At 43.5% G+C, this 21,098-nt stretch overlaps 1 protein-coding gene across 1 annotated transcript; it reads left to right on the top strand.

Moving 5' to 3' along the window:
• The first annotated feature begins 2,271 nt into the window (after positions 1–2,271).
• On the top strand, positions 2,272–2,937 carry LOC101480519 (claudin-22-like). The gene has a single exon (XM_004562151.1). It carries the CDS (start codon positions 2,272–2,274, stop codon positions 2,935–2,937), a length of 666 nt encoding a protein of 221 aa, XP_004562208.1.
• The last annotated feature ends 18,161 nt before the right edge of the window (positions 2,938–21,098 follow it).

Raw genomic sequence — 21,098 nt, 5'->3', positions numbered from 1 at the left:
AAAATGCAACACAGTATGTCATAGATTCAGGTGCTGTTGGCAAACTCTGTATATGCTGGCTGTATGTGTGTTTCCATTTTGGGTTGGGATTAAAGTCACTACAAAGAGACACCAGCTATTTCAGACAAACAGCACACAAACACATGCATGCACCATTTCCAGTGTATTTATGTGGATCTATTCGGGCCAATACAAAGTCAGCAGGTACCTGCATATTAAGAGTTGTTGTAACCGATAGATAGATAGATAGATAGATAGATAGATAGATAGATAGATAGATAGATAGATAGATAGATAGATAGATAGATAGATAGATAGATAGATAGATAGATAGATAGATAGATAGATAGATAGATAGATAGATAGATAGATAGATAGATAGATAGATAGATAGATAGATAGATAGATAGATAGATAGATAGATAGATAGATAGATAGATAGATAGATAGATGTGTCTTTTATTTTGTATGATGTCAAACATTCAGACCACAATGGCCAAGCAAAACTTAATACTACTGCAATTCTTGTCATAAAGCTGATCTGCTTGGTGCTTATTGGTGAGTATGTATCACCATCTAAAGGGGAGGAAAAGAACTGCCCATATTAACTGTAGTACAGTAAAATTACATTTAGGCATATATAAATAGAGATAGATGGATAGATACTATATATAGAAATGACAAGTAGCATCAAATGTATTTGCAACCTGTAATATATGTTTGTGTGTTTGATAGTAAGTTCAAAAACAAAAACACAGAATAGGAATCTTGGAAATAATGAAAGTATTGTTTTGTATAAGTTTAAGTTTTGTCACCATTTTCTTCCTTTTATGGAAATATGAAAACTGTATTTGTAGCATCCAAGAGTTTGTTCACTCATTACAGTACAGTATGTGCTCCTGAAGCTATCCCCATAGGATGTCCTAGTTAAATGACTTCTTAGTGTACACAAAACACTTGGGAAACTTCCATGTACCCTTGTGCAGCTTCAAGATGATAAAGAGGTGATTCAGTGTTCCATGACCAGAATGAAAACTTGATTGTTCCTCCTCGACCTAATATTCAACTGTTGGATAGACTGTCCTTTCCAGGAGTTCCAGCACCCTGGCATAGACCTTCTCAGGTAGGATGAAAAGGGTGAACACTAGAAGATCAAGCCCTCTGTTCTTGATTCCTGAAAATCCCGGTCTGCCAAGGATATATTCATGACAAAAGCATGTCTCCCAGGACAACCCTACAACATTAAGAGTCTTTAGGAAAGGTTGACCCCAGATTTTTATTTACAGTAGAACCTGGAATGTAAACATGTACTGCATTTCTTTATGTGTAGTCTCTGCAAACTACCAGCAGGAGGTACCATCAGGCCCAAAAAAAAAACTGGCTGAAATTTGATTTTAAAAAATAACTTTTCACATCTTTTTATGGACAAAAAAGTGTATATTTCAGTATTTATTATTTTTAGTTTAATTAGATATTGACCAATCTCAATATTATCAGTCTTCTCTTCACCACAAATAACCTAAAATTAGACCCAATCAGACTCCATTCAAGCTATCTGTACATTTTCACAGAAACTAAAGATATATTAATATTTTGATAGAATAAATGTGAATATCTTCAACACAAAATAATTTCAGTTTTATTTCCAAAACAAGTGTCCTACAAATCCTCTTTTTGACCAGATATAGAGTTTGGAATTTGGTGACACCTTTGAAGACTAAAAAGCTCAACTGAAAAAAAATAAGTGTTAGGAAAAAAGAAAATTCAGTGAATTAGGAAAAGTGACTTGCCTAAATAGGTTCATTTTCTCACTGTGTATTCCACCCACAGTGCTGTTGATTCTGTAAGTGTGCAGGTGCAAATTGTTTCTTGTATTCTGTTGATCTGCTGAAGAAAGCCTGAACTTTTTGCCTGATTGTGTAAAAGTGTCAGTTTTCACTGGTGATTCTGTGGGGAGGAGGGGCAAGGATGAAGAAAGCAGAGAAGCCGAGCGAGCAATGCCATTGACATCAAATGCTTTACAGTCAGAGATGCAGGCATCGATAACATCCTCTCTCGAAGAAAATCCTGCCTGCAGGTGACCTCACAGCAATCCTGTTGTTTCCAGTCGGCCAATCATAGCCTTCCTCTGCCTGGACAGGGTGTGATAACTTTTCCAGCTGGGCCTGACTGCAAAGTCTGTCTCTGCTAGCATTGATGTCCCAGCAGATCCCCCTCCTGAAAGGAGCAAAGTAAAGACCAGGACCCTCTGAGAGCTACAGCATCGCTGTCATGGACTCTAGCAATGGCACTCTAGAGCTGCTGGGGGTTGGTTTAGCAATAGTGGCCTGGATCTGTTCCCTGACCACCATCCTGATGCCTTCATGGATCACACTGTCTACAGACCTGCTTCCCACTGAGGAAACTAACATGGGCCTCTGGGTGACCTGTGTGAGCCAGGAAGCGACGGATAAGCTGGAGTGCCGGCCCTATGACAGCATGTTTGAACTGCCACCAGACATTATACTGGCCCGGATTCTCATGTCCTTGGTGCTGGGGGTGGGATTGTTGGGTGTGCTGCTGGCCATCCCCGGTATCCGCCTGGTTAATGGCTGCCAAAACCACCTGGATGACTTTAGCTGTAAGAGGGCGCTGAAGGCAATAGGCGGGGCACTGTGCCTGGTAACAGGGATCCTGGGCCTTATCCCGGTCTCTTACGTCGCCCACCTGACGCTTGTGAGATTCTTCGACGAGACAGTGCCTCAGATTGTCCCTCGCTGGGAGTTCGGCTATGCTCTGTTCTGTGGCTGGATTGCAGGCATCCTCCACCTGGTGGCAGGAACGCTGCTGCTGATTTCCTGTCTTCATTTCCAGAAGCTGGACAGGCCTGTGCACATCCCTCTGGGCATTGTGACACCAGGACCCAATTTTGAAAGAACCAGGACTGAGTATGTGTGAGAGTGCCTTCCAACATTCATTGTTCTGGTCCCTAGAAGTAGAAGACCCCACCCACCCAACTACGATGAACAGTTCTAAGTATGTCTGAGATACTCCAGCAGAAACACTTCTGTCCCACTTCTATCTCAGTCCCTATATTGAGGTTACCTTTCAAATCAAGGGTATCAGTCCAAACATGTAAGTTTTTTCGAGTGTTCTGAATTGAGCCATTTCAGATAGATTCACAAAGAGTAAAGTTTAACATTTTCTGGATCAGAGACCAAACATGGGACTAACTGAATTTGAATGAAACTCTCAGGATTGAAACTTTCACCAAATTAAGACTAATTCCGACTTCAAATCTTTGTTTCTTTTTTTTTCCAAGGTAAAAGTAGCATCCAGGAGAAATAGGTTTTTACTTTTTAACTCCCTAATTGGTTTCAACAGAAAAATTTGAGTGAAAATTTGTTTTCCTGCTTTAAACTGGACTACAGCTAGACACATGCATTACTCACCTTAAATGTGATAAACAACAAATGTGTCCAGCTGTGAATAAGGCCTGTGTTTCTAAGATTACATTTTTAAAAAAGGTTTAGAAAGCCAACTCATTTGTTAGACACTGCAGACTGTCAGGATCAATGAGAAATGTTCCAAAGTCAGAATAAGAACTAGAGGAAGAAAATAAAACTAGTTTAGATTCATTATTTCTCTCAGTGAGGTTCTAAACAATGCTCAGACTATTGAAAATACTTATTTCACAGATGAGTGCTGAAAACCAGTCAGACATTCAGTGGTTTAAAATCTAGTAGTAGTAGAGTCATGCACTTTGGAAACTGGATTTGACCCTATGTAGTTTTTAAAAAAGCTGATTTTTTTATAAGCTACTATATAGAGTAAAAATGATTACAAAGTTTCACCTGACTGAAACACACAAAGTTTGGAAAACCCTTGCACCTTTGAAACAGTTTAAAGTGTAAAACTCACCAATTCAGAGCTACATTTAGAAATAAGAATTTTAATGCAACTTTATTTTCTTTCTCTTTCCAATTTTAAAGCAGCAAAAATATATTTCTTAAAAAAGTAAATTTGTTTGTGGTGTTTGTTTTGTTTGTTTTGGGAGTAATTTTTATTTTTACTAAATATTTCCCTTAGACTGAAATCAACATTTGTCACAAAATTTCGAAACTGCCAAATGCATCCACAGTTTTAAACTCTGAACTTCTCTGAAGGAAAACATTTTTACTTCTGTTTAGTTCTGGTTTAGTTAGACTTCTTGGATATTTGAGCAATGGAAACATATATGATGCAGATTAACTTTAAAACGTTTCCCCACTTCAGAGAGTTTTACTGGCTTTTCTGTGTTTCATTAACTGACATGTTTGCTTTAGATTTCCGGGAGCCAAAGAGACCAGATCTCCTGAAGTTTCTTGCTATATTTAGTTCATTTAAATACTTTATGAGCTTTTAATTATGAATCCAAAAAGTGGGGTTGTTTTTTTTTTCACTTTTAAGCACTTTTTATTGGTTAAGTCTTCTATAAAATCAAAGATTTATTGACTATAGAATGTAATGAAGATTTATATTTCCTCCTCAAAGAAAAACATATATTTTATATGCATATTTTAATGCACATTTTGCTGAAATAAAAGAATGACTTGTAAAGATGATGACAGCTCTTAATTTGAGCAGCAGATCACTGTTTATAGTCAATAAAGACAGAAAAGTTAGATAGACGGATTAAATTGTGAGAGAGGACTCATTAAACCCTGCAATGTAACATGGATGTACAGACAAACTAACACTGATTACTGTGACATAGATGGAAATAAAACTGAAATTTTAGGCAAATATGCTCATAAATAAATGCTCACAAGTTAAGATTGAAACTGGCTTAACAAAATTAAAAAGGACTAAAATTAATGAATAAAAAAAAGCAATATATTGGGAAAGTAACTAAAACTCAAAAGTGTGAGTTAAATAATCCTTGTCTTCACACACTCCTCTCCTCCCTTGAGTCTTCAAGGAACTGCTGACTTCATTATCAGTTCAGTTTGAAATCAAACCCTGGTGAGAAAACACAGGGGCGTGGGCAGCCATACAAATAGATGGATATACAGACACCCAGGTGGCTACATGAGGAGTAGATGCTTTCAGGCCAAAAATAAAACTGTGGGAAAAGGAGAGAATAGAATTGGAGAGTTCTCAGTGTACCAGCCATTTCTAAGGGGACACACAGGGACACACAATAACAATTGGACATGAATAAGCCAACTCTAAATTTCTAGAGCACATACAGAAGAAAGGGGAAAAAGTGATGTGGTTAAAGTTTCCATACACTCACCATGGGCTTAAATTTCATGGTAATTTCGCCATTTAACCCATAAGAACCCACCTGTCACCGCACCTTTACTGACTCTCCATAGTTATTTTCTGACAGTAAAAATGAGTCTGGGGTCTTATGGGATTTCTTTGAGTTATTTTTTTCCAGGATGAAATGACTGCACAGCATACAACTTTAATGATTCAAAACGCATTTTGATTTCTTTGGAATTTTCTCTAATCCACACAGAGCCAAAATTATGCATAAAGGGTCAAATATATATTTGATGGAATGTTCTACAATGACCCTTATTTCCCTTATTTCCCTTATTTCTACAAACATATCTCTTGTCATTGTGACCAAATATTTTATCTGATGATAAAACATTTCTCCAGAAGGTATTTAGCTGCTCCATGATGGCAGCTTCAAATTGAATTCAAGTATGAAGGTGCCTTCTTTCTTCTGTCTTCTTCTTCTTCTAGACCTTTGCAAAGTGATGACCCATAAAAATAATTTGTACTTAATCTACAATAGGTTATGAAGTTGGAATCTCCAGTTATTTAGAATTGGCTCTAAGAAACATTCATAGCTTGTGTAAATCTACAGTTTAACCCCACACGCAGACACACAAAAACTTACTTGTCACTACGTGCACCTTAAAATTCCCATTCCCTCTAAAATTGTAGCCCCCGTCTCTGGTTGAAAAGATCTGGAATATTACTCTAAAAATTATCTGTGCTGTATTGTAATTAAGCAAGTCATGAAGTTTTAATAATTTTGACTTTAAAAATAAGAAATTTGCATTATGAAGATACCAAACTTTGTGTATTATATAAACTGCCCTTTTTTTTATCATTATTTCCCCATACCTCTACACAGTAAGTTAAATATGGAAGAATTAAAGAACAATACAGTATTTAGAGACAATTATAATCTAGAACAAGTTTAATTTTGTTCATGATTGAGATGCTTTTGTTTTGTATGTATCTGATATAGGGTTTCCAACTGATTTTATTGTCATATATCAAACATCTCCTTTACTAAGATAAGATAAGATAAGATAGAACTTTATTAATCCCTCGGGTGGGTTCCTCTGGGAAATTCGACTTCCAAAAAAAGCACAGCAACGACCGAAGTTACAGTTACAGAACTGTTATATATATATATACACACACACACACATATATAAATACAGAGACAAATATAAATAAAATATACGAAGGGGATAAATAGAATAAATAGGAATAAAAATACAAGTGAATTGCACATTTCAAGTATTGAGTCTATTGCACTGTTGACTATTTACAAAAAGTATTGCACAAGGTATTGTACAGTGAGGTGCAGAGGCACTGCAGCTTAGTTGTTCCCCCCTCCTTTGTCCTCCTGTTTCCCCTCCCTCTCCCCTCCAGGGAGGAGTTAAACAGTCTGATGGCGTGTGGGACAAAGGAGTTTTTAAGTCTGTTAGTTCTTGTCTTGGGGAGAAGCAACCTGTCACTGAACAGACTCTTCTGATTGTTTATGGCCGTGTGCAGAGGATGCCCAGCATTGTCCATAATGTCCATCAGTTTCTTTAGTGTCCTTTTCTCTGCCACTGTCACCAGAGTGTCCAGCTTCATGCCGACCACAGAGCTAGCCCTCCTGATCAGTTTCTCCAGCCTGGATGAGTCCTTCTTTGCTGTGCTGCTCCCCCAGCACACCACAGCATAGAAAAGTACTCCAGCAACCACTACTATTTCAATTTTTTAATTTTCTATCTGTGTTTGTATCCTATCATTCACTTTATAGTTACCAAATATCATTGCTATTGTTTTGCTAAGATTTAGTGATAATTTATTGCCATCCATACAATTTTGTAACTGTCTTAAATCATTTATACTGACCCTTAGGGGACTCCACAAGCAATTTCCATGTACCCAGATGTAAATTCTCCCATCTTCACAAACTGTTGTCTTCTAGATGAATACATTCTGATCCAGCTTAGTGCCACTCCCCTATTGTACTTTATCTAGTAGTAAAGATTGATTAACTGTATGAAATGTATTCTGCCCTCACTGCTACACTGGATACAGTTATGCAGATAGATAAACTCCTCGACAACTGACAGGTGTATCGTCCCTTTTATTGACACTGCCTTCAATTATCAATAGAGTGAATCTACAAACAGAAGAAAATAAGCAATATTCAGTCTATATATTCACATAATGCAAATCAGTTGACTAAACTAGCTAACATTGGAAAGAAAGTAAATCTGAATACAGTACACCTTTAACCATAAAAGTGCATAAATAATAGCAAATATAGTTGCATTAACTCTTGTTCAACTTAAATACTCATAAGCGATGCTTTCTGTAAAACAACGAAGAGGATGGATGCAGATAGGGTTGCCAACCGTCCCTTAAAATACGGAATCGTCCCGTATTTAGAAACAAAAGTACACGTCCCGTATTGAGCTAATAAGGGACGCACTTTGTCCCGTAATACAGTGAGAATCAAAAGTAGTCTATAACTTTTAATGGAATTAACGCTTTGTTTGAAAACATAATTCCCAGCCCCTCTCCTGCTTTGTGACCAATGAGCTGACAGCACACTTACGAGTATGACAATTCAGATTACCACTCATCTCATTGGTCGAGGAAAGGTCGCTTACGGAGAAAATACCGGAAGACAACAAATGACCACAACAAGAAGCATGGCCAACAGGGAAACAAACGCAGACACTGCGGTGCAAGTCTCGGACGACAGTAAACCTAAAGCTGGGCAGACACTGTGCAATTTTTTTCAGTCACGTTATTCAGCTCCTGCTCAAACTGCACGATTGACTCGCAGTTGGTAGGTCACGATGCAGGTCTCACACTATACGGCCCGATGCTCTGATGCGACCTGAGTGCTCACACTGTGCCTCCATAAAATGAAGGTTATAACAGAAAATCTGTCGCGCTCTCTCTCTCCGTCTTACACTCACACAGACACACCACCACCATCAACTTTGCTAAATTGCTAATGAAAAACATTGATCGGGCAGCTGTGACTGAGGAGCAGTGTAAATCCAACTGTTTTCACGGTTGTTGTGGTCGTGATAATTTTGTGATGCCACATCGAAAAGGCTCGGATGAGCTTTCCAAAGTTCTACAAGTTGTGCCTCCATCGCTTGTGTCCAGATCGCACGCTGCACAGCCGTGCTGCTCCATCTTTTACACCAACGTTTACGTGTTTGCGCGCGAGCAGTGTGAGCGGCTGTGGTGAGACCCTCACGAGCGATTGATGATCGGGAGCTGGTCGTGAGGTGTTAATCACTTCTCGTTACCCCACGTATACTACACGATGCACGATGAAGGCCAAAATCGGCTCAAAATGGGCCTAAAACCGCACAGTGTAAGCCCAGCATTAGAGCAGCAATGTTTGTTCCCCTCAGAGAAAGGGAAGAATGGGAAAAGGAAAACACCTGGCTGGAAAAAGTTAATATGGGCATGTGCAGTGAATATCAGCGCTATGTGGCCAGAAGTGTGATAATATAATTTATTTTGTGTAATAAACAACTGCAAGAATAGATGATTACAACAAATAGATGATTAATACATAAAAGTAATACATAGATGAATAATGATGATGAGTTAAGATGCGTAATCATGGGAGCAAGTGGGTTTACAAACAGGAGCAGCTGATTAGCATTAGAAAAGCTGAAATAATACCTCAACTGAAGCCAATTGTACTAAATGCACTAAATGTGCACTGTTACAAGAATGTTTTTCTTTCTATTGTTTTCTATTATTTTAAGTTAAGCAGGACAGAGTTCTTTTAAAGAAAGATTTACTTATATTCTCAAAAGTTAAGCATGACAGGCTTCTGTTTAAGAAGGAGACCTGTTTTATCGTGTTAATGTTGTCATTTTGAGCTAAAAATAAATGGCTAAATGATCATTTGTTTCACATGTGTTCATATCACAAAGAATACACATCTACTTAAATCAAATTCAAGTCAAATGGTTAAAAAAATAATTTCACACACAAAAAAAGAGCTAGAAAATTCACCACACTGGGAAGGGTGAAGACAATTGGGTCGCCCGGCCCTGGCCACGAGGTGTCCCTTATTTATTTTTCAGGGAGTTGGCAACCCTAGATGCAGATGTTTATCCGTACAACATGCTTAGTCTGTCATGGTTCGTTGTGTGGCAGGCAGGAGAAGGACCCAAGATGCAGACTCACAGACACGGGGATAAACTTAAAGAACACAGCTTTAATGCTGGCACGGTAGAATACAGGACATACAGAACTAACTGGGAAAAGTAAACTAACACTCGCAGGAAGACACAGGAAGATCCACACAACATGAGGGAGAACGCGACGCCGAACAAAGGGAGACGCAGACAGAAATACACAGAGGGTTAACGAGGAAAGAGGGAACACACGGGGAACACAGGTGACACTGATAATCATAACGAGACAGGGCGGGGTGAACTGAACATGACATGTACAGGCGTGAGAGTCACAAAGTAAACAGGAAGTGCACAGAGGTTCAGACAGGAGGAGAGAGAGCACGGGGAGAACACAGACATAACGGGCCGGGGAAACATGAAACAACCACAAAGGGAGACGAGGGCTCATAAATACACAGAGGGCACACAGGGGGGAGAGAGAGCACGGGGAGAACTTAGACATAACGGGCAGGGGAAACATGGAATAAAACATAAGGAGAGACGAGGGCTCACAGATACACAGAGGGGCACACAGGGGGTAAAAGCCATGAAGGGAAAACACTTAGGGAACAACACAACAGGGCAACTCAGGAAACATGGCCTAAATAAGGAACGAAATACAAAAATACAAGGAACTAAGAATACTGGGCCCACATGGCCCAGGACCATGACATCACCCCCCCCCCTTAAGGGCTGGCTCCCAACAGCCCAAACCCAAGAAACAAAACAAAAACAGAAAACAACCCACCCAGGGCGGGAGGCGGGGGGCCAGGACGGAGGGACCAGAACGGGAAACAAAAACAAACAACAGAAAACACAGGAGCACATGACCATAGTCCAAATACAGTTCAGGGGGCCGACCCAGAGCCCACAGGCACAAGAGTTCACGGGTCACACGGTCGGGGGGCCGACCAGGCGGGTGGCACAGGTGACAGAGCTGGTCCGGAGGCCGGCCGTGCGGAAGGCAGCGGCGGCGGCGAAGGAGACGACGGAGCAGTTCAGGGGGCCGGCCGCGCGGAAGGCAGCGGCGGCGGCGAAGGAGACGACGGAGCAGTTCAGGGGGCCGGCCGCGCGGGAGGCAGCGGCGGCGGCGAAGGAGACGACGGAGCAGTTCAGGGGGCCGGCCGCGCGGAAGGCAGCAGCGGCTCTCCAGTCTCAGGCGTGCTGGCCATGGCCTGGTGGGCACAGGACCAGACGAAGCACAGGCTGAGGCTGGACCAGACGAAGCACAGGCTGAAGCTGGACCAGACGAAGCACAGGCTGAAGCTGGACCAGACGAAGCACAGGCTGAAGCTGGACCAGACGAAGCACAGGCTGAAGCTGGACCAGACGAGGACGAAGACTCTGAGGCTGCAGCAGACGAGGACGAAGACTCTGAGGCTGGGCCAGACGAGGACGAAGGCTCTGAGGCTGGGCCAGACGAAGGCTCTGAGGCTGGGCCAGACGAAGGCTCTGAGGCTGCAGCAGACGAAGGCTCTGAGGCTGCAGCAGACGAAGGCTCTGAGGCTGCAGCTGACGAAGGCTCTGAGGCTGCAGCTGACGAAGGCTCTGAGGCTGCAGCTGACGAAGCACAGGCTGGACCAGGCGTAGCAGAAGGTGGCTGGATGGGCTTCTCGGGCCCTCCAGCGGAGACAGGAGGCTGAACGGGCCCCTCGGACCCTCCAGCGGAGACAGGAGGCTGAACGGGCCCCTCGGACCCTCCAGCGGAGACAGGAGGCTGAACGGGCCCCTCGGACCCTCCAGCTGACGAGGTAGAAGGCGGCGTGGGAGCCGCGGAGTCCTGGATGAGCTCATCCGAGCTCCCAGCAGGAGCTGATGCAGAGCCAGAGAGATTTGAGACCCCCGGCTGAATGTTAAGCTGACCAGCGGACCGTACTGCTATCGGGGACTGGGCTACAGGAGCTACTGGAGACTGAACTGGGGGTGACACTGGAGCTACTGGAGACTGAACTGGGGGTGACACTGGAGCTACTGGAGACTGAACTGGGGGTGACACTGGAGACCCAGGTGACACTGGTGTACTGGGGTGAAGGCAGCGAGGATGCAGTCTCTCTCTTAAGGGAGGATCGAATGATTTAGCGATAAATCTTGACGGGAAAAGATGCCGATGCTGAGAATACCAGGCAGCGGGGGCTTCCAGGAGGGTAGCTGACTGAGCTGTGAAGGGCTGCGAGGGAGCTAACTGAACTGAGGGTGGCTGCGAGGGAGCTAACTGAACTGAGGGTGGCTGCGAGGGAGCTAACTGAACTGAGGGTGGCTGCGAGGGAGCTAACTGAACTGAGGGTGGCTGCGAGGGTGCTAACTGAGCCGCTGGTAGCTGCACAGGCGATAAGCAGCTCGCTTTGACATCCGCCACACAAGACACAGCTCCTGAATGAACAGTCATAATGTCTGGAAAAGACACAGAGTCCTCACTCACCACAGCAGGTGAATTAGAAGTCCGAATGTCCGGCTGTGGGGTGGTGCGACGGCGGCGTGAACGCCGTTTTCTCCGGGATGGTGGAGGAGCTGAGCCGGGCCGCGAATCCTCCAGCGGACCGGACTGAACGTCCTCCGACTCTTCCCACCGGAGAGGCAGTTCCGGGCGGATGCCCATGGTGGACACGAGGAAGTCCCGGATGCGGGGGTGTAGCGCGCCGAATAACCAGGGGAGTCCGGACACCATCCGCTGTAGACGGCTGGCTAAGATCTCCCGGTATCCTCCCCTTGGCAGCGTCAACCACTTCTGACAGTCATATACCACCGTGTGGATTAGATCCTCACGGAGCTCAGCGGAGGGGTTGTGAATCGCTGGGTCCATGTCGTGGTCGCGTTCTTCTGTCATGGTTCGTTGTGTGGCAGGCAGGAGAAGGACCCAAGATGCAGACTCACAGACACGGGGATAAACTTAAAGAACACAGCTTTAATGCTGGCACGGTAGAATACAGGACATACAGAACTAACTGGGAAAAGTAAACTAACACTCGCAGGAAGACACAGGAAGATCCACACAACATGAGGGAGAACGCGACGCCGAACAAAGGGAGACGCAGACAGAAATACACAGAGGGTTAACGAGGAAAGAGGGAACACACGGGGAACACAGGTGACACTGATAATCATAACGAGACAGGGCGGGGTGAACTGAACATGACATGTACAGGCGTGAGAGTCACAAAGTAAACAGGAAGTGCACAGAGGTTCAGACAGGAGGAGAGAGAGCACGGGGAGAACACAGACATAACGGGCCGGGGAAACATGAAACAACCACAAAGGGAGACGAGGGCTCATAAATACACAGAGGGCACACAGGGGGGAGAGAGAGCACGGGGAGAACTTAGACATAACGGGCAGGGGAAACATGGAATAAAACATAAGGAGAGACGAGGGCTCACAGATACACAGAGGGGCACACAGGGGGTAAAAGCCATGAAGGGAAAACACTTAGGGAACAACACAACAGGGCAACTCAGGAAACATGGCCTAAATAAGGAACGAAATACAAAAATACAAGGAACTAAGAATACTGGGCCCACATGGCCCAGGACCATGACATCGTCAGTCTTTTCTCAAAGTGTGCTGCATTACTAACTCTGCAGCTAATAACAAACAAATATTGGCATGAAAGAACTGTAGTGACTCTTGCTGTTGGGAAGAAGAACTACACCAGCACACTCCCTGTCTGACATCTATTGGATGTCATCACCATCTTTAAGGATCAATGTCTCTATTAGTATTTCATAGCAGGAGTACAGTCTCTGTCACTGGTCTTAAGAAGGTTTTAGATCTTCCTCCAGAAGTAACCGTTACCTGAATCTTTCTGACATGTCCATCTTGGCTAGGAAAGGTCTCAACAACCACCCCCATGGGCCAGTGGTTTCTTTTAGCTCGACTGTCCTTTAGAAGAACTAGATCTCCCTTTTGAAGATTTTGACTCACAGATTGCCATTTTCTTCGCTCTTGGAGTGTCGGCAGGTATTGTGTTTTCCAACGGTGCCAGAAGACATTTGAAAGATGTTGCACTTGTCTCCATTGGGGTCCGAACAAATATTTATTGTCAAAGTGCCCGGGTGGTGTAGGTGGTAATCCAGTTTTCTGCGTAAGGAGGGTAGCAGGCGTAAGAAGAAAGGGGCAATCTGGATCTGACAAGACTGGTAGTTGCGGTCGAGAGTTTACAATAGTGGTATAGTGGTTACCTCTGCTAGAAGGGTAACGAGAACCTCATGGGTCAACAGGCGAACTGGGTTGACAGTTAGTCCAGTATGCGCTTCCCGATGCCGATCATGCACTCCCACCTTCCTCCCATATGAGAACTATGAGGAGGGTTGAAGATCCATGTGTATTTATTCTTGGATAAAAAGTCTTGAATTTCCTGGTTGTTGCAATGTTTTGAAGTTATTCCGAGCTCCTTGCACACTCCCAGAAAGTTGGTCCCACAGTCGGACCTCAACTGCTTTACTGGTCCTCGGATAGAGATGAATCGTCTCAGAGCATTGATAAAACTAGACGACTCCATCGTCTCGATGACCTCAACATGAATGGCCCTGATGCCCAAGCAGGTGAAGATGATGGCCCAGCGTTCGCTGCTGACAAGGCCTCCTCTTGTTCTCAGAGAGCTTATTGTCCATGGTCCAAAGACGTCAACTCCAATGTAGGTAAACGGGGGGCAGACTGTCACACGATCGATGGGTAAGTCTGACATTTTTTGCGTTTCTGTATTCCACCTGAGCTTGCGGCAAATTACACAGTGGTGGATGACTGAGCTGATGCTCCGTTTCCCACTGACAATCCAGAAGCCAGCCGATCTCATGGCTCCCTCTGTGAAATGGCGTCCCTGGTGCTGCACCTGTTGGTGGTAGTGTCGGATTAGTAGAGTAGTTAAATGGTGGTTTTCTTCACGGAGTTGCATTAACACACCCAACAAGCTATTGTTGAGGTTGGGCCCAGTAAGAAGAACATCGTTGAGGGATACTCCATTGTGTTGTGCACTTGAGTCGAAGACAATGCGTATTTGTTCCGGTTTGGGCGGGGGGTACACTCCGAAGAAGGGGAGGTACCAGCACTCTTCTTCTTTAGTAAGTGGTGGCGCTATCTCAGCGTGGCCATTGTCAAACAAAGTTTGCATAAAGTCTGTAAACTGACCTTTTACCTGAGGGCGTTTGTTCAGCATGTGGCGTACCGACGTGAGGCGTTGCATAGCCTGCCGCTTATTGTTCGGCAGGCGTGGCCTGGGTGAACGAAAAGGTAGCGGCGCGACCCAACTGTTAGCACTGTCCTGGTAGACTTCCTTATCCATTATCTGTAAAAAGGCCCTTTCCTCCTGTGAGTAGCCAAGGCTCTCGTCCAAACTTGTTTGTTTGAAAACTGTTTCTGCAATTGAAGAGTGCTTTGTTCGCATTGGGGAGTTGACCTTGTTGTAGCCTTGCGAGTTGAAACTTTCCTTTACCTGAATGGCATTTTTGCATGGAAGGAAGTGACTTGGACGACCATTGTCTAAGATGTTCATTTTGAAAATGTTAGCACGCGCGGGTTTGTGAGCTCCACCCAGGCAAACGTTCCCAATGATCACCCATCCAAGAGCTAGCTTCTGTGCAAATGGCGCGTTTGGTCAAGAACTTTGTGTGCTTGAATAACGTCCCTTCCAATGAGCAGCAGGATCTGAGTGCTCTGGCCAAGAGCCGGGATTTCGGTTGCGATTTCCTGAAGGTGGGTGTGGTTTCAAGCAGCTTCAGCTGTGGGAATCTCACTGCGATTGTCGGGTAGCATATCACACTTGATAAATGTCTGGAGCTCAAGAGGTGATGTGCAATCTGCCGATTCCACAATGAAGTTAAAAGCTCTCCTCCCTGTCACTTCCTCCAATCCAGCACAGGTTCTCAATTTATATGGAAAGGAGTTCCTGGTGACGCCAAATGTGTCAAAAACCAATGATTTTGCGAGTGACCTGTTGCTTTGGTCATCTAGGATGGCATAGGCCTTAAGTTTCTTTTCAGGTGAGTTCTTTGGGTAAATGAACACAAGACAGATCTTGGCACATGAGTGACTTTCAAATTCACTTCCACAGACTTGTGTGCATGTCGAGATAGCTGTGGGCCGTGCCGCATTGCACTCCCCGCCGTCAACTGTTAGGGGCTCTGCAATAGTAGCTGTTGCAGTAGTCGTTGGTGCCAGTCCCGGATGAAGAGCTGTAATGTGTAATTTTGAATCACATTATGTACAATGTATTTCTGACTTACATGTCTTTGCCTGGTGGTTTGTAGAAGCACAGCATTTGAAGCATATCATGTTTTTCTTGAGATAGGCCAGGGCTGCCCAATCCCAGTCCTCGAGAGCTACTATCCTGCAGCTTTTAGATGCATCCCTACTCCAACACAGCTGAATCAAACCTCTTCAGCATGCCATCATGTTTGGCAAAGGCCTGATAACAAGCCATTCATTTGATTCGGGTGTGTGGGAACAAGGGTGCATCTAAAAGCTGCAGGACGGTAGCTCTCGAGGACCGGGATTGGGCACCCCTGAGATAGGCCTTTCGCTCCTCCAGTGGCATTTCCCTGAATGCTCTGCATTTTTTTGAGAGCATGAGGTCTTTTGTGGATAGGACATTCCTTATTTGGGTCCTCAATGTTTGTAAGAGTTGATTTCGGCTCCGTACTGACAACTTCGTTTCTGATGACTGAGCTAGGTTCTCTTTTAGCGTGTTTTTCGTAAAGTTTATTCATCTTTGAAAGGGCAGGAGGCGGCGGCACAGACTGCTTAAAGCTGGGGTCGTTGCGCATTTTTGCTTCTCTACTGATGCAGGCCACAAATGCAGAGAATGGTGGAAATGACACACAATGGTCCTCTTTGTATTTAGAACCATAGTTCATCAATTTTTCTTGCATAGCATAGGGGAGTTTTTCCACCACTGGATTAATGCCTCTCGCTGTATCGAGGTAGAGTAGACCTGGAATGTAACCTTCACTCAACCCTCATCTATCTCTAGGAGCAGGTCCTGTAGTTGTGGATCTTTGTATGAAATTTTTGGGAAACGGTCCAATCTGTCAAGCAGTGCATTCTCTAGAGCTTCGGGGGAGCCGTAGCACTCATTTAATCTTTCCCACACCTTAGCATGTCTTTCAGAGGGATTGTTAATATGCACAGCTCTTAAACGATATGCATATTGCACTGATTCTGTGCCGAGCCATTTAATCAGCAAATCCAGTTCCTCACTGGCCGTTAGGTTTAAGTCACAAATCGCGTTCTCAAACGAAGATTTCCATCCCCAGTAATCTCCTGCCTTGTCACTGAACCTTCGGAGGCCACCAGTGAGTAAGTCGCGTCTTGCAAGAAACCTGGCTATGTCAGAAATGTTTCCTTGTTGCATGCTCACCTTATGTTCAAATCTCGGTGAAGTACCTGGTGACATTTTCTGCATTAATTTCGGAGACTGGAAAACGTTTTCTCCTTTGTCAGTACTCAGAGGTTGAAGGATATATTCCTTTAAGGTGTCCGACCTGGTTGGCTCTTGTTTTGGCGTGAGGAATGTGACATTTGGTGCAGGCATTGAATTATACTCGGTATGGCCAATTGGGCTTGTGCTGTCTTTGATGATGAGCTGGTCTTTCACATACTTAAAGGTGCGTTCCAAAGTGTCAACCCTTTGAGGTTCTTCTTCAAAATCATTGACTGCTGTTTCAAAAACTATTGCTTCGGCGTGTGCCGCTTCCGCATCACGTTCTTGTTGGAGGGCTTGTAATGTGGCCTTTAGACGTGTTTCTTCTACGTTAAGCTCTGCTTTCTTAACTTGCATTTTGATTTCCTTTTTAGCATATTCAGCTCTTTTGCGTGCTGCTTCAGCTTTGGCTCGAGCGTTTACGGCGACCATACTGGCAGATGACCTACTTGTACCTTTTGACACATATGATTTCTCTGAACGGACAGATGATGCTTTATCCTCTCTTGGTTCAGAAAGAACTGTAGTGACTCTTGCTGGTGGGAAGAAGAACTACACCAGCACAAAATGCTTTCTTAAAATCAAAAGATATTCCAACTGCATATTGTTTTAGGTCCAGTGCATTTGTTATTGCTTCGATTGGTTCAGTTATTGCCAATGAAGTTGAACTCTTTGCGCTGAATCCATACTGACTTTGGTTAACTAAATCATATTTATTTGTGATTTATTTTTCTAGTTGATTGCTAAAAACTTTTTCCAAACTTTTTGAGAATTGGGAGAGGAGTAATGTTGGCCTGCAGTTGTGAAAAGATGTTTATTTCCTGCCTTAAATATCAGTATTACCTTCACAATTTCATTTTATTTGAAATTAACCAGTTTAAAAAGATAATTTGCAAATACAGTCCCAATCAAAAGTTTAAGACCACTTGAAAAATGACAAACATTCACATTTGACATGGCTGGATCTTAACAAGGTTCCTAGTAGTGCTTCAACATGCAACAGTAAGAAACGGGAGCGAGACAAAACATTTTTTGAGCATGTAATTAATCGAAAACAACACTTAACCTGAAACTGGCTGTTTTACAGCTGATCAAAATTTTAGGACCATGTGCCTTTATAAGGCCAAATTGATTAAAAAATGTGTATTCATTGTCATTTTCTGTCAGGTAGTCACACAGTCATGATGTTCTGATGGCAAAGGCAAAAAAAATCCCTTTTTGTGGTCAACCCGATCACGTTCAAAAATAACTGAGCTGAACTGCATTAGAAGGGTCCCTCGCAGCTCGCCATCACTGCTGAGGGATGCAGTAAGTCCATTGGAATTTCTTAAATTATCCTGAGGGTTATGGAACAAAACCGCCAAGTGGAAGACCGCAAAATATTTCACCAACACTGAGCCAGAGGATCCAATTAGCTGTCCGTCAAGACACTGGACGATCCTCAACCCAAATTAAGGCCATTACTGGAGCCAACTGCAGCCCCATAACCATCAGACAGGCATCGGACTGAAGGGCTTCAAAAACAAAAAATGTCTTCAAAGGTCTCGTCTCGTTGAACGCCACAGAACCGACCGTTTGGACTTTGCAAGAGAGCACCGAACATGGGGCATTAAAAGGTGGAAGAAAGGTTTATTCTCTGATGAGAAAAAATGTAAGCTTGATGGTCCTGATGTGTACTGGCATGACAATCAGATCCCAACAGAGATGTTTTCCATGCGCCACAGTGGAGGGGGGCCATAATGGTCTGGGGTGCTTTTTCCTTCACTGGAACAATGGAGCTTCAGGATGTGCAGGGGCATCAAACGGCCGTTGTCTATGTCCAGATGTTGCAGAGAGTGTCCCTCTTGACTGAGGGCCCTGGTCTTTTTGGTAACGGCTGGTTTTTTCAACAGGACAGCGCTACAGTACACAATGCATGCGTGTTCCCCTGATCTAAATCCAACTGAGAACCTTCAGTGATGGATGGCAAGGGAAGTTTACAAAAATGGACAACGGTTGCAGACAGTAAATGCACGTCATGCGGCTGTCTTCACCACTTGGAGAAATGTTCCCACTCACCTCATGGAAACACTTGCATCAAGCATGCTGCAACGAGTTTCTGAAGTGATGAACAATAACGGTGGAGCTACTCATTACTGAGTTCATGTTTGGAACATTGATTTTTGTATTTTAGGGCTTTACAGGATTTTTAGGAGGTGGGGTCCTAAACTTTTTATCACATGTAAAACAGCATGTTTCAGTGTAAGTGTCGCTTTTGATAAATTACATGCTCAAAAAAATGTTCTGTCTACTCCCATTTCTTCTTGTTTATTTTTATTATTATTATTATTTTTGGTGCCATTTTTTCAAGTGGTCTTAAACTTTTGATTGGGATTGTGCATGTTAAAAGCTACTTTTTTATCAATGTCACACCAATACCATCACAATCAGTAGATAATTTATTTTTTTTAACATATTAACAATAGATTGTACTTCCAACTCATCCACTGTAGAAAGAAAAAATGAATATGGTTGATTTCAAATTAAAGTTTCACTTTTGTCATCTCTTCTATGTTCTGGAATCTTTGCTGCTAAACATTTACAAAAAAGTCATTAAATCCATTTGCTAGCATATTTATATTATAATTGTCACCATTTTTGTCAATAAAATACTCTGGATATGTCATTTTCCTTGTGCCATTTTAAAAAAAACTGTTTAATATGTCCACGAGCTGTGGGTAGTGACCGAAAGAACGAGATCGCGGATACAAGCGGCAGAAATGAGCTTCCTCCGAAGGGTGGCTGGCCTCTCCCTTAGAGATAGGGTGAGAAGTTCGGCCATCCGGGAGGGGCTCAGAGTAGAGCAGCTGCTGCTCCACATCGAAAGGAGCCAGCTGAGGTGGTTCGGGCATCTGACAAGGATGCCCCCTGGGCGCCTCCTGGGTGAGGTTGTAGCTCCCGTTAGCCACCACCCGGACAAGTTCTTGTTTACAGATGATTTATTCAATGTTCGGCGACAAGATCACTCAGCGTCGTCATCATCATCATCATCATCGTGAGAACTACCCAAAGAAAACGATTGCAATAAGCAACATGTTTACAATAACTCTTATCACAGTAAATCCAAACAATAAAGGTATAGACACATAAATGCCCTTTTATGGCACTTTCATTGAAACTGAAATTAACAGAGGCACCCTGAACACACCTCATTGCCTGCTGTAGCCAAACGGGAGAAAGTCCGTTCTTCGCGCGAGCCGCTACTCCTCTCAACGGTGAGTCCACAATTGGGTTTAATTTAACTTAACTTAACTTATGTGTTCTTTAAAACTTAAGTCCAGTTTAAAGCAGTAGGACGATGCAGCTGAACTCACAGAGCGCCATGCTTCTCTGCTCTAGTGTCACCACAAACTCAGTCCGTGCTGCACGTTACTTCCGCTACCACCAATTACAAAACAAAGTTCCACAATTAAAGGAAACTTACAAATATAAACACAAGAAAAACATTGGAACACTTCACTGTTAGTTACACTCCCACCAAATCACCTGTGATTTTCCCATAAAACGTAACATGTATGGATATAACAAGAAATCACATTTAACATTAATTGAACTTGTGGATTGGCAAAGTGACTCTTCAATTAGCCTCCAGTAGAGTTACAGTCTTTTGAATAGGTCTCTCCAGATAGGTTGGTTTTGTGGTGCGCCTTCCTCTAGCATCTAGAGTTGAGTCACTGATCAACAACCTCACACTTCTCACCTTTCCATCCTGTCCCAGATAGACATCTATGATCCTTCCCATCTTCCATTGACTACGTGGAGCAGAATCATCCTTGAGAAGCACAATATCATTGACTTTCGCATTTCGTCTTGCTCTGTTCCATTTTTGTCTGCTCTGAAGATTCAACAGATATTCCCTTTTCCACCGTTCCCAGAAGCTGTTGGCTAGGAACTGTACTCTGCGCCATCGTTTTTGCAGGTACACATCTTCCTTGATAAACTTTCCAGGAGGTGGGGGAATAATGCTTGACTTCATTGTCAGAATGTGGTTAGGTGTCAAGGGTTCTGGACCAGATGGATTGTGCAAATGCTCTGATGTTAATGGCCTGCTATTCACAATTGCCATAACTTCGTAGAGGAAGGTTCTTAACGAACTGCTGTCGAGCCTTTTAACTGCTTGGTCGAGAACGGATGCCAGAACATTACGCACGGTGCGTATTTGGCGTTCCCAAACCCCACCTTTATGACTTGCAGATGGTGTGTTCATAACAAACTCACAT

Source organism: Maylandia zebra, linkage group LG17 (assembly GCF_041146795.1).
Source record: "Maylandia zebra isolate NMK-2024a linkage group LG17, Mzebra_GT3a, whole genome shotgun sequence".
Taxonomy (NCBI): Eukaryota; Metazoa; Chordata; class Actinopteri; order Cichliformes; family Cichlidae; genus Maylandia; species Maylandia zebra.
This window is presented reverse-complemented; position numbering and strand designations above follow the sequence as displayed.